The 13,652-nt window shown below is 42.5% G+C and overlaps 1 protein-coding gene across 3 annotated transcripts in view; it reads right to left on the bottom strand.

Moving 5' to 3' along the window:
* Positions 1 to 13,652, bottom strand: part of IL12RB2 (interleukin 12 receptor subunit beta 2) — a 78,975-nt gene that overhangs the window by 57,216 nt on the left and 8,107 nt on the right. For 2 of the 3 annotated variants that reach the window (XM_055401489.2, XM_088835375.1), the window contains exons 1-5: positions 11,413 to 11,617; positions 9,334 to 9,446; positions 7,551 to 7,838; positions 2,931 to 3,045; positions 783 to 967 (exon numbers count right to left, since the gene is read on the bottom strand). In XM_055401489.2, the coding sequence (XP_055257464.2) occupies positions 783 to 967; positions 2,931 to 3,045; positions 7,551 to 7,838; positions 9,334 to 9,409 (664 nt within the window). In that variant the 5' untranslated portion in view covers positions 9,410 to 9,446; positions 11,413 to 11,617. Of the gene's footprint in view, positions 1 to 782; positions 968 to 2,930; positions 3,046 to 7,550; positions 7,839 to 9,333; positions 9,447 to 11,412; positions 11,618 to 13,652 lie in introns of those variants that run through there. The other variant, XM_088835374.1, reaches the window with a different exon arrangement.

Here is a 13,652-nt window from a genome sequence, read left to right as displayed (position 1 = left end):
AAATGGTCAATATAAAGAGAAGGAAGGCAAAATGGGAAAATTGTGATAGCAAAATGTATAGTAGATGCTAAGGTACATCATTTACTATACTGTACAGTATGTATGTGTGCAATGAGATGCTTTGGGAAGAGAGAAGAGAGACATGTGGTGTGAAGCCAGAACTTCAGGCAGGTCAGAAGCTCAGTGTTACCTGGGAATGCCTGGAATTGGCCTCTGATTCAACTGGGCCAATTACATTTGCTCAGAAATGTGCTGGGACTGGCTAACTCCAGCTCCCAAGCTGATGAGAGGGGGTGAAGGTAAGTGCTCTCTGAGGAAGATGCATTTGGTACATCGATACACTTTATAGTTTGCACCTGGCTGCTTCAGCCCTGCAGGCCCACACGCAGCCTTATCTTTTAGAACAATGGAGTAGCCATGACCCTGAAAAGACACCTCCACCATGAAGGGCTTACACTGAGCTTCTTGAACAACCTCATATGACCCTCTCCTCACTCAGAAAGTATCACTGGCAGCCTATGCCTTCACAGGATCGAAACCAGTGGGCTCTTATTTCTCCAACACAGAGAATAATGTTGCATATTCCATCTTATACAACCATGTCTCTTTAGCGCTAGAGACCCACATCCTTTTGCTTACATCAAAGACACATCTATCCTTTGCCAATGCCTACTGGCCACGCCCCACGAACCACTCTCCTTTTTGAAACCATCACACAAGTGATTCTAAAAATAATGTTCACAGGCTAAGATCAACACCTAAAAAAGTGAAATTATACATACCTATGTCCAACAACGTGAATGAGGATGGAAATGAAGAAACACTCCCAAGCCTATTGACAGCAGTGACCTTGACTGTGTAACTAGATGCACGTGATTCAGGGGTCAGGTTGATTCCAAGGTCCAAATGATCACAGTAGTGATCATTACATTGCTTTTGCCAAGTGAAATTTTTTGGTCCGTTTAACCTGTAAATGAAAGATGCTTGTCTTTAGCAAGACACTTTATGTGCCATTGCCTCCTTTTAGCACAAAGGAACAAAATGTTCAAGTACTGAAAATCCTTGATATGTTTTATTAGGGGATATACTACGGGAATATTTGTATTCTGCGGTCATAGGACCACAGTTCACCCCTCTTTTTTTTTTGATAGGTCTGAAATGCCTTTGACATTCATATGGTTGAGTAATGATTTCCACACTGCGTGCACGTGTGCCCAGTCATCACACTCTCCACGACTCCATGGACTGCAGCCCGCCAGGCTCCTCTGTCCATGAGATTTTCCCAGCAAGAATACTGGAGTGGGTTGCCATTTCCTCCTCCAGGGGATCTTCCTGACCCAGGTATCAAACCTGCCTCTCCTGCATTGCAGGTGGATTCTTTTTTTTTTAATAATTTTATTTATTTTTGTTTGTGCTGGGTACTCGTGGCTGCATGCAGACTTTCTCTAGTTACAGTGAGCGAGGGCTACTCTTTGTTGCAGTATGCAGGGTTCTAATTGCAGTGGCTTCTCTTGTTGCAGAGCACAGGCTCTAGGGTGTGCGACTTCCATAGCTGTGGCATGTGGCCTCAGTATTTGCGGCTTATGGGCTCTAGAACATAGACTCAATAGTTGTGGCAAATGGGTTTAGTTGCTCTGAGTCATGTGGGATCTTCCTGACCAGGGATCGAACCTATGTCTCCAGCACTGGCAGGCAGATTCTGTACCTGCTGAGCCATCAGGAAAGCCTTGAATCCCTAAATCATGGCTGACCTCTTCACTCCTTAGGACAGAGTCAATCATCCAGAGGATCCGTGGCCACCTTGGCATTTACTTCACAGAAGTGCCAGATCCAAGTACAGATCAGAACCCAAGGCCCCACTTCCTTTCCCCTATCTCCTCCTCACTTGGTCACAGCCCTACCAGCTAGATCTCTGGATGGGATTACAGAATTAATTCCAAAGGAAAGAATTTCCCAGACTCTCTCCTTTTGTAAACTCTCAGGTCAGATTGTTGCTGTTGTTTAGTCACTAAGTCGTGTCCAGCTCTTTGTGACCCCATGGACTGAAGCATGCATTCCTGTCCTTTACTCTCTCCCAGAGTCTGCTTAAACTCATGTCAATTGAGTCGGTGATACCATCCAACCATATCATCCTCTGTCGCCCCCTTCTCCTTCTGTCTCAATCTTTCCCAGCATCAGGGTCTTCTCAAATGAGTCAGCTCTTCACATCAGGTGGCCAAAGTATTGGAGTTTCAGCTTCAGCATCAGTCTTTCCAATGAATATTCAGGACTGATTTCCTTTAGGATTGACTGGTTTGACCTCCTTGCTGTCCAAGGGACTCTCAAGAGTCTTCTCCAGCACGGTTCAAAAGCATCAAGTCTTTAGTGCTCCACCCTCTTTATGGTCCAACTGTCACATCTGTACATGACGACTGGAAAAGCCATAGCTTTGATAATGTGGACCTTTGTTGGCAAAGTGATATCTCTGCTTTTTCATATGCTGTATAAGTTGGTCATAGCTTTTCTTCCAAGGAGCAAGTGTCTTTTAAAAGGTGTTTTAAAAAGAAAGTCCTCCAGGGCTAATGAAAAGCTACCACAAAAAAGAGTCATTTTTATAAACCATGACCCAAGATTCCGCAACTGCAAAAGAGAGACGTTTAACCCTAGAGAGAAGCCAGTTTAACCCTATACAGCAGTGAAGAACATCCATAATGTGGGCCTTGGATGCCCTGAAGAGATATCTGAGTCAGTCCTCAGGCCTAAGACATAAGTTCTCGCACTTTAGATGAATGAACCAGTTTTACTTGATGAACACTAGAAATTTTTTTAAGTATATAAGTATCTGGAGGTGTTTATTGCTTCTTCTCGTGGTAAAACTAGAACTGTTAGATACTTCTAAATGTCATCTAAGAGAAGACCTACCAAAAAGCTGCAAATATAGTCTTACTCACTGTAAAGTGTATGCAGTATACAGGTGGGTGTCTCGTCCTCTGTCCCAGGCACAGATCACAGTTCCACGTTCTCCCTTCTGTATACAAGACAAGTTTCGAGGCTGTTCTGGAACAACTTTTTTAAAAAAAGAATAGAACTACCTATTTTAATCAGCACACGTGATATTTCAATTACATTATTGTTATTTGCCAACAAGATAACAATACTTCCCCTATGTCTCCCGTACCCAGATGAGCTGGGAGCTATTTCAAATCCCATCAAGTTCAAATGTGCCTCCTAGGCATGAATTTGTTCTAACAACAATTGTAATAATAATGGATATGGATCAAACACTTACTATAGGCCAAGTCTATACTAAGTATTTAATGAGTGGTTTTTCTCAATCGGACATTATAGCAGCTACATCAAGTACATACTATTATTATCTTCATTTTATCAAAGAGGACACTAAGAGATGAAGTATCTTGCTCAATATTACAAAACCATGAAGTGGTGGAATCAGGGCTCCAGTCCAGGAGTGGCTGACTTGAGTTCAAGCCTTTCACCATCATATTCTACTATTTTCTCTGACAAGTGAAAATTCAGTGCTAGTTCCAGTACCGTGGGTGATGATGAGTTTACATTTTTAGAATGAAGCTCATTCAAATATTAGAAACTTTTAAAAATTAGGGGCTTTCTTTCTCCATTGACTTGAAATTTATTGCCAAGGCATGTCTATCCATTGGTCCTAGTCATGTCTTCCTAGGATGTACCACCTAAATCTAATTTCTGCAGCATCACCTGAAGCACTTAATGAATATTTATAAATTAATTCTTTACATACACAGACATTGAAAACCTTCCACGGATCAGGCAGCATTAGGTGTGGAAATGCAAAAGTGTACAAGGTAGACATGGCCCCTTCTATCATAAGGTGTGCATTTTTAAATGAAGCCACTTCATAGTCAAAGATAGAACTTTAACCCCCATTGCTACTCTTACTCACAGCAGTACATGGTATCATCAATTTCTGTCTGGCTAGGGTGGGAGCTTCTGCATTAAATCAGGTCACATCTTGACATTTCTCACTGCCAGTTATAGGCCAAGCCGGTGATTGCTGGTCCACCTGCTTTCCAGCTTCCAAAACTTTGTTGCTGTCTCCTCTCCTATTCTTTTTGTCCTTTAGGGTTTGTGCCTCTAGAAAACTTTCTTTACTGCATCTTGACTTTATTTCAGGGGGAATGAAAGTAAATACATGTGTGCAAACCACCATCATTTCTCCACTGCTTCATAGGATCTTTTGATGACCAAATGAGATAGAGATAATATACCTGACACTTTTGCATAATGAAAAAGTTAGTCTCACTTTCACCTTTACTCCTAAAAGTTTGCAGAGGCATCTCATTTTAAAGACCATAGCTTTTACCCACAAATCAAATCAACTTATTAAATGTGAGTTCCCTGGACCATGACATCAAGGTGTCTACTTCAGGCTGGGACATGGTTTGGGCAGAGACTGTCTGTCCCAGGATAAACCAAACCTAATTCTCTTCAATATAAATGTATAATAGCTGAAGCTAAGAAAATGTCAGAAGTCAAAGCCTATGAAGTAAAAATGGTTTACTATGTAATTATTATTTGTATTATGTATGTAAATATTATTTGCATTGTTATGTGTATTATTCTCCTTATTTTTAAAAGCCTTACTTACTATATGAAATAAAAAGTCTTAAAAAATAGCATTCAGAAATATCAACAGCTAAGCATATATTGAAAACAACTAAGCAAGAATCTACTGTCTTTCACTTATTTCCTAGGTTGTCCAAATAAGCTGTGGCCCAATCCTCTGAGGTTAAGTAGAGCCCTGGTTGTTTAGTTACTACACAATCTGGATGAGCTCTGAGCAGCAGAGAAGCACAAGCCCAGGAGGGGGCCAGAAAGAAGAGGCTTCGAAGCCATCTACCCATTCCCAATCCTGAAGAACAAGTCCCTTTTATGACAGGTCTACTTGGGGTATGCAATGTCACTCTGGACTACCACTTATCACAAAAGAGAAAACGGGCTGCTCATTCCATCACCAGATAGAATTAAACTCACTGCACCAGGTGAAACCAACATTCATTGTGTCTTTTCTTGGAATTACTAGTCATACTCAGAAAAAGGTGTTGCTTCCAGTCAGTTCTTTACCTCAAAGGTGCTAAACTTGTTCAAAGAGCAGTCATTTGATGGTGTGGTTACCACCTGAGCACGCTGCACAAGCAACATTCCAGCATCTCTGCCCAAATGAACTACACCGGGGCAGGCGTGCCTTACCATCTCCATAGATCTCCTGATGCTATGCCACAGGTGCATGCACAACCTCTGGATGGAAAAGGAAACAAATGAAAGGGGCTGTGGCACTCTCATGCATCTGAGCAAGGATAGGAAATGGAATGGAATGGCTTAAGGACATCTGCAAAGATACTGACTTCCAAGGCTACTGTTAGCTCCCTAATAAACCCACCTGCAGCACTGTGAACACTTGCAACCGACATCACAGAGCTGAGAATGTCTGATACCAATACAGTATGCTGGTCTATAAGATGGTGAATTACCTGGATAAAATATTCAGGTGTTCGCAAGACAAGGGAGGTGATGACAAATGGTATTTTTAAGAAAAAATTTGATTTTTTTGATTTATAACCAATACTTTATTTCCTCTCAAGCAAAACATGCTCAGCCATTTAGCATACTGCATACATAAAGAAAAGAGTAAAACCGATGGAACTGCAAACCTAGCGCTCATCACTTAAGTGCCTCCTATGTACCTGGTACTAGATTAAGCACTTTGCATCCAAGGTATCATCTAATCACCACAACCATCTTAGGAGGAAGGTGTTAGTATCTTCATCACGCAGATGGAGAAACTGAGGCTGAGAGAAGTGAAACTGTCTAAGAGTCCACTGCTAGTGGCTGGGTTGGAATTCAAAGCCCATGCTCCTTTTACTACATCACAGGCTGTCAGAACTGAGTGTTCATAACCCATCAGAGCTGTGAACAGGAGCCCCTGAGCTGGAGGAGGAGTATGAGACCTAGTTTATGCCTCCACACCCTCAGTGATTTGCTTAGATATGCTTGGTGTTCTGCTCAATGCTTGTGGTGGCCCTCTAGGAATTACTGCCTGGCACCAACCATGTCCTTATAGATCAGGGATCCTCAGTCTCCAGGATCTAATGCCTGATGCACTGAGGTGGCACTAATGTAATAATAATAGAAATAAAGTGCATAGTAAATGCAATGCGTTTGAATCATCCTGAAACCAGCCCCCTACCATGGTCTGTGGAAAAACTGTCCTCCATGAAACTGGCCCCTGGCGTCAAAAAGGTTGGGGGCTGCTGTTTCAGGTCACAGAGAAGAGGCTCCTGTCTTTCCTGATAAGTCGCACTGAGCTCTGTACCACTCTCGTTATGACAGGGACCCTGTCTGTGCATCTTAGCCAGCCTGCAGCAGCAATTCCTCCTACTCTCCACACACCTCTCACCTGCCAGTTTGGAGCTTCCCAGGAACCAGAGAGGCACAGCGTCCTCTGGGATGGCTCAGGGCCTTTGTGTACTCACTGGCTTGCAGGGCTGGGCCTTCAAGGCTGCAGACTGCAAGCTGCAGGAAGGTATGCTGCTGGCTCACCCTGTGCACTGTGCCTCAGGTTGCAGACGCCAACTCTGACATCTTAGTTCTTACCTCTGGTGGCAGCGTGGAGAGACCCGTGGTACAAGCTAGCAGTGTGGGGGAGTTGGTGCTCTGTGGGTGAACTCTGACCTACACCAGACAGTTCTCTCTTTCACCTGTCACTCTATTGCCAAATGTCCTTTCTGGGGACGTCCCTAGTTACCAAGCAACCAGCTGTATCTTCTGGTGATGCCATGGCCAGGTCAGTAACTTAACCACCTCATGTTTGCTCCACTTTTTTCCTGGTTCACTCCCTCACTCCTGCTTCCCTGGAACCGGACAACTCCTCTCCCACTCTGAAGTCTTAGCACATCAGTTTTGTCTCAGGCAGTTTTCTAGAAAACCCAGGGAAAGGTCCTAAGTATGATGATAGTTCTCTCTTAACATCTGCTCAGTATGATAATCAGTGGTCAGAAGTGAAGTAGATGGAAGAACTATTTTTTTTTTTTTACATTAAGTCAGAGAGGGGAGAAGTGTTCAGCCTTGGGTATCAGCCTGGACTACATAAGTCAAAAGAGACATCTCTTCTTTTTAAGAGGCTGTGGCTTTGAACAAACTCTTGTAAGTCAAGAAGGCACATAGATTCAGATACAAAAAGCCCTTTTCCTGATTTTGGAGTCCAAGGGAAACAGGTAAATGGTCTTAATGGCCAAAAAGAGGAGAGAAAGAGAGAGATGGGGGAGGGGAAGGATGGTAAGGAGAGGGGAGAAGAGGAAAGGTGAGGAGAGGAGAGGAAAGAGGAGATTTACTAAATGAGATCCCAGTTCTACTGATTTCTGGACTTAACACATTGAGGTGCTCATGCTACTAGGAAGATTAAATATATCCTTGAAGTGGGAGAAGAAAGAACACTGTCCTCTACTTGGATTTCTGCTTAATACATGCCAAATACCAGAAGATGACCAGTCTTTAGGAACTCGGGATGGACTGCTCACCACCGACGGAGATCTCTGCCCCACATATTCGAATCTCGTCACTGCTGCTGCAGGCCAGCTTGCAGACAAACAGGGTTGTGCCCAGGGGAAGACCTGTGACTTGAGAACTGAGGGAGTGACCATTCTGAACACAAATTCTTCTGTCGAACTTGTAGAGGATTAACTTGTTAAAACTGGAGGATGGCAAGCAGCCTTGTTTGGGCTTCAAAGAGCAGGAAATGTTGACAGCTGATCCTAATGAAATGACATGGGAAGGCTGCACAGTCACATCCCCTCTCTTGCACACATCTGCAGTAAGATACAAATGCAAAAGATGAGTCGCACATAAGAAACCTATTTCAGTTGGAGGGTCTGTGTAAATTTCCCAAAGCTGGATAAAACAAACCCCAGCAAATCATGGAAATACTCATAAGCTACGTTGCTCTGGCTCCATTGGTGAAGCACAGTGAGGACAGAAGGGAACTATATTAAAGTCTAACTGTATTTGAATGAAAGTATACGTCCTTTTCAAAACAGTAATACTATAACCAGAACTATAAATAGGAAAGTGGTGAGAAAAAAGGGTTGGAAGCACCTTCAGGAACACAGTTCTAGGAAAAACCAATCTCTCTTATATGCAAATTATTCACCAAACTACAAAAAAGTACTTCCCAGAATAAATCACACTTGTTTCCCTGCCCATTTATGATTTATAACACTTACTTCAATACTCATACCAAAATGATTAAAAAGCTATCACAAATGCTTAAAAGGCTACTACAAATGTTAAAGGGCACATCTGGGAATAATCCCCTCTCTTGCTATATTAGGGGAATAAAGTATGTGTAATCCATAGCATTATTTTATAATAAACAGAAAATATTCAGGGGCTCTAGTATGTTTGTAGTTGGAATCAGGGATGGAAATTAGGTCTTACCATGGTATTCCTCCAAGATGTAAGACCCTAGGTAGGATGAACCACTCCCAAGCTAATACTAAAGTACACAAATGTATTTTTATTTTAAGAAGAGTTCTCCGTGTTATTTTCCTTATGCCAGGTCCCACAATAAACTCTTAAAGAGAGGTCATTCTTACTCTCCAGGTGGTTCTGTATATGTAAATACAACAGCTAATCGTGAATTAGCAGTTTTTGGTAGTACTCAGTAACTGTTGATGAAAAAAACCCTTATAGATTCTCCCTGAATTTTTAGATATGATATAAAGCCTCCACTGAAAGTCTTTTTTTGTTAATTGTAAAATTGCTTGGATCAACTACCATAAACAAATTGGAAAAAGTTACTTAAGTCAAATAAAGGAAACATTAAATATTTATTTTAAATGAAAAGTTTCCATTTTTAGTTTCAGAAATAAGTCTCTTTCTCTCTCTTACTTTTATGTTTGTTTTTTGTTTCTTTGATCCTAATGGGGTTAGAAAGTAAAAAATAAGATGCCAATAAAACAAAGAAAATGACAGCCATTAGTTTCTTTTTTTAGCAGAGCTGAATCCATCCATGAATACTCTGTTAAAATTCACTATAACATAAAACATCCATTCATGATTCCTAGCCTGGTTACCTAGTCACTTTCTTATGAGGAAAAAATATCACTGGAGTTTCAATCATTAATATAATGAAATAAAATGCATATTAGTAACATACTTAGAACCAAACTTATCCACTTAAACTTGACAGATTGCCTTAAAAAGACCAACTATCAGAACGTTTACTGCAAATACATATTTCATCTGTAACTGAGGATTTAAACCAAAAATTCCTTCACAGATTAGATTACAGAAATATCTTACCTATTTTTGCCTTAACTAACAGCAACGTGATAATAAAAATAAGTGCCAGTGAGCACCCGCTAACTGTATGTGCCATGAACAGTCAATTCTGGAATACACCTCTGTATGTTTCCCTGTGAAAGAAGACAAATTCATTCATGTTAAGTACATTCAGAAAATATCACAACCAAAACAATTCAGAGGGCTTAAAATCCTCCTTTAATTTTCTCTGTGTTGTTAAGGGACTTTTAAAAAGATGATGTTTAAAACCAATAAACTAAAAATCTTAGCCACCTCTAACCCCCATGTCATTTAAGCTTCTTGGCATCAGCAAAGAGTAGGCGAAGAGATCTGACATTTGGAGTCCTTTGGAACTGGGTTTCGGAGAAGGCAATGGCACCCCACTCCAGTACTCTTGCCTGGAAAATCCCATGGACGGAGGAGCCTGGTAGGCTGTAGTCCATGGGGTTGCTAAGAGTCGGGCACGACTGAGCGACTTCACTTTCACTTTTCACTTTCATGAATTGGAGAAGGAAATGGCAACCCACTCCAGTGTTCTTGCCTGGAGAATCCCAGGGACAGGGGAGCCTCGTGGGCTGCCATCTATGGGGTCACACAGAGTCAGACACGACTGAAGCGACTTAGCAGCAGAACTGGGTTTAAATACTTTGAGCCTATGGGCAAGTTACTTAATCTTCTGAGATTCAGTCTCACACAAAGCTTTTTTCCTTCCAAACAAGTCTGCGTCATCATAGTCAAATGTACTAGTGTTAAAATTCCAAGAGTAGTGAGAATTTCTGATCTAGTCATGTGCTCCTGGAAGTAACAGGAGATTAAAATGTGGTTCATAACCACTACTACCCCCCACACTCCAGAACTCAGTAAAAGACTGATTTCCTTGTCAGTAAGAAAAGAATTCCAAGGGTTCCAAGGGGGCTGTTCGGGTTTTCCATAAGTTCAATTTTACTTGTTTGCTTGTTTATTCATTATTTATTTACTTTACTGAGTATTTTTATCTTAAATGATTTGGCAAATGCAAGTTAGTGATTTCTGTTTGTTTCCAAATATAAACATAAGGAATGGCTCTAGCAAATTCTCTAAATTCTATCAAAAGTGGGCCAGAAATTCCTGAAAAGCTGTGTGATGTTGGGCCATTTGCAACCAGCCAATGCAAATGTCCACCTCTTATTCCCATGCCCAGAAATGTGCCAGAATGCCACTGGAGAGCCTCAGAAAAGTTCACTTATTCATTCAACAGTGATGGTGACCTTTCAGGTGCCAGGCACGGTGTTCAGTGCTAGAGATACTACAGTCCAGCTCTAGTGGGCTTCCTGGAAAGTATCCCTTAGATTTTTGACTCCTGTACTTCTAACTTAGTCATTACTCAGGGAAGCCTCCAAATAACATTAGCATCTTTTCAATAGTCTTTTCTGGGGGCTCATCCTTTTCCTCCTGACTTGAAAGTCTTGGAGGACCTCAGCACTTAAGACATTTTCTTTTTCTCTATTTCTACTCTCTCTTGCGGGATTTCATCTGGTCTCTTGGCTCTCGACACCATCTGTATGCTAGACTCTCAGATGCTTATCTTCAACTCAGACACTGCAATGAGTGCATCTCCTATGTCTGTCTCCTGGGCATTACTTCTCAGATGTGACTGCTCCATATTAATATGTTCAAATCGAACTTTGTTCTCCTTTCTCCAAACTGGTTCTTTCTCCAGCCCTTTCTACCTCCGTGAATAAAATTTTTATCCTGTGAATTGCTAAAAATCCTCGCTGTCATCCTTCATTCCACCCTCTCACACCCCACAGCCAAATCACCACTAAGTCCTGTCAGTTTTACCTCCCGAATACATCACAGATCAGTCCTTTCACCGTCCTCACCCCAGTCCAAACCTCAATTGTCATCTCTCCCCCAGAGGACTGCAGTAGTTCCTTAATGTGTCTCTCTAGTCCATCCCTGCCCCTTTCTAAGTCCTGTTCACATAGCTGGCTACCTTTTAAAAACATAAATTGGATTATGTTCCCTGCTCTGTACCACCTCTATATAAAACCCATCAGTGGATCCCCGTTGCTGTTAGAAAAAATCCCAAGTCCTTACCATACATGACTATCTCAGCACTGGCTGGCTTCACGTCGCCTGTCTTGCCATCATTATTTGCTCTATTTTTTTGCCTTGCTGCTTTGCTTCATTCACATTGGCCTTCAGACTGTTCCTTGAACAAGACATGCCCTCTGCTGCTCTGGGGACTTTGCACTTTCCATTTCCTCTGCTAGAATCCTCTTCCCCTGGCTCTTAGTGGCTGACTGACTTACATCCTTCAGATCTCAGATCATGTGTCACTTCCTCAGAGAGCCCCTCCCTGACCACTCAGCCAAAGTGGTCTTGCCCAGTTCCTTTCTATGCATCACTTTATTTACATCATCAAACAATCTCCTGTTTGATTGCTTATCAGTCATCTACCTTTCTGTTAGAATTTAAGTCACCATGAGAACTGGAACACTGACTGTCTTGCTCGCTGCTATATGTGAGCACTTGGCCTTGGAAAAGAAAGGCCTCATAAGCGTTGAAAGAAAGAAGGGAAGGAGGGAGGGAGGGGGGAAGGAACATGAGTTATAGAAAATCCCCTATAAACATCCCTTGTGGGCCCTGCAGCATAGTGGTCCATCAAAGATGTCCATGTTCTAATCCATAGAATCTGTGAATAAATACATTGTGTTACATGAAAAAGGGACTTTGGAGATGTGATTAAAGTTAGGGACCCTGAGGTACTGTGATTACCCTGGATCAGTTCAGTTCAGTTCAGTTCAGTCGCTCAGTCGTGTCCGACTCTCTGCGACCCCATGAATCACAGCACGCCAGGCCTCCCTGTCCATCACCAACTCCCTGAGTTCACTCAAACTCATGTCCACAGAGTCGGTGATGCCATCCAGCCATCTCATTCTCCGTCGTCCCCTTCTCCTCCCGCCCCCAACCTTTCCCAGCATCAGAGTCTTTTCCAGTGAGTCAACTCGTCGCATGAGGTGGCCAAAGTATTGCAGTTTCAGCTTTAGCATCAGTCCCTCCAATGAACATCCAGGATTGATCTCCTCTAGAATGGACTGGTTGGATCTCCTTGCAGTATAAGGGACTCTCAAGAGTCTTCTCCAACACCACAGTTCAAAAGCATCGATTCTTCGGCGGTCAGCCTTCTTCACAGTCCAACTCTCACATCCATACATGACCACGGGAAAAACCATTGCCTTGACTAGACGGACCTTGGTTGGCAAAGTAATGTCTCTGCTTTTTAATATATTATCAAGGTTGGTCATAACTTTCCTTCCAAGGAGCAAGCGTCTTTTAATTTCATGGCTGCAATCAGCATCTGCAGTGATTTTGGAGCCCAAAAAAACAAAGTCTGACACTGTTTCCACTGTTTTTCCATCTATTTCCCATGAAGTGATGGGACCAGATGCCATGATCTTCGTTTTCTGAATGTTGAGTTTCAAGCCAACCTTTTCACTCTCCTCTTTCACTTTCATCAAGAGGCTTTTGAGTTCCTCTTCACTTTCTGCCATAAGGGTAGTGTCATCTGCATATCTGAGGTTATTGATATTTCTCCCGGCAATCTTGATTCCAGCTTGTGCTTCTTCCAGCCCAGCGTTCCTCATGATGTACTCTGCTGGATACCCAAGTGAAAATCTGCTAGTCTCTTAGTCATGTCCGACTCTTTGTGACCCATGGACTGTTGCCCCCCAGGCTTCTCTATCCATGGGATTCTCCAGGCAAGAATACTGGAGTGGGTTGCCATTCCTTTCTCCAGGGGATCTTCCTGACCCAGGAACTGAACCCGGATCTCCTACATTGCAGGCAGATTCTTTACTATCTGAGCCACCCACAAGGGTCCAACCTAATTGTATGAGTCCTTAAAAGTGGATGAGGGGGGCGAAGCATTGGTCAGACAGCTGTGATGTGAGGAATGTGGCTGCTGCCTTTGAAGATGGAGAAAGATGGGGCTATGGGCCAAAAAACATGGTGGCCCCTGAAATCTGGAGATGAATCTCAGTTTGCAGAAAATATAACATGTATTCTCTGGGTCTCAGTTTAAAATGCCTGAGAAACACTGACTTAAATTGAAATCTGACAGTTTAGCTCTCTCTAAATCATAAAGGCCAAGGTCATAGCATTCGGTGGCCTCTGTGACTGGTAATTCCTGTCTTCATCACCAGCTACAACTACCACTCCTGACACTACTGCCTAGTAACACCGAGCTGCTCCTGGTTCCCCCACACATCCCATGCCACTTCATGCTTCTGTGTCTTTGTTCATGCTATTCTCTTACCTTTCCACGGTTCTTGGAC

Source organism: Moschus berezovskii, chromosome 4 (assembly GCF_049115385.1).
Source record: "Moschus berezovskii isolate FMDL1 chromosome 4, NW_MosBer_1.0, whole genome shotgun sequence".
In the NCBI taxonomy this organism is placed as follows: Eukaryota; Metazoa; Chordata; class Mammalia; order Artiodactyla; family Moschidae; genus Moschus; species Moschus berezovskii.
Note: the sequence above shows the minus strand (reverse complement) of the source record. Positions and strands in the feature narration are given on the sequence as shown.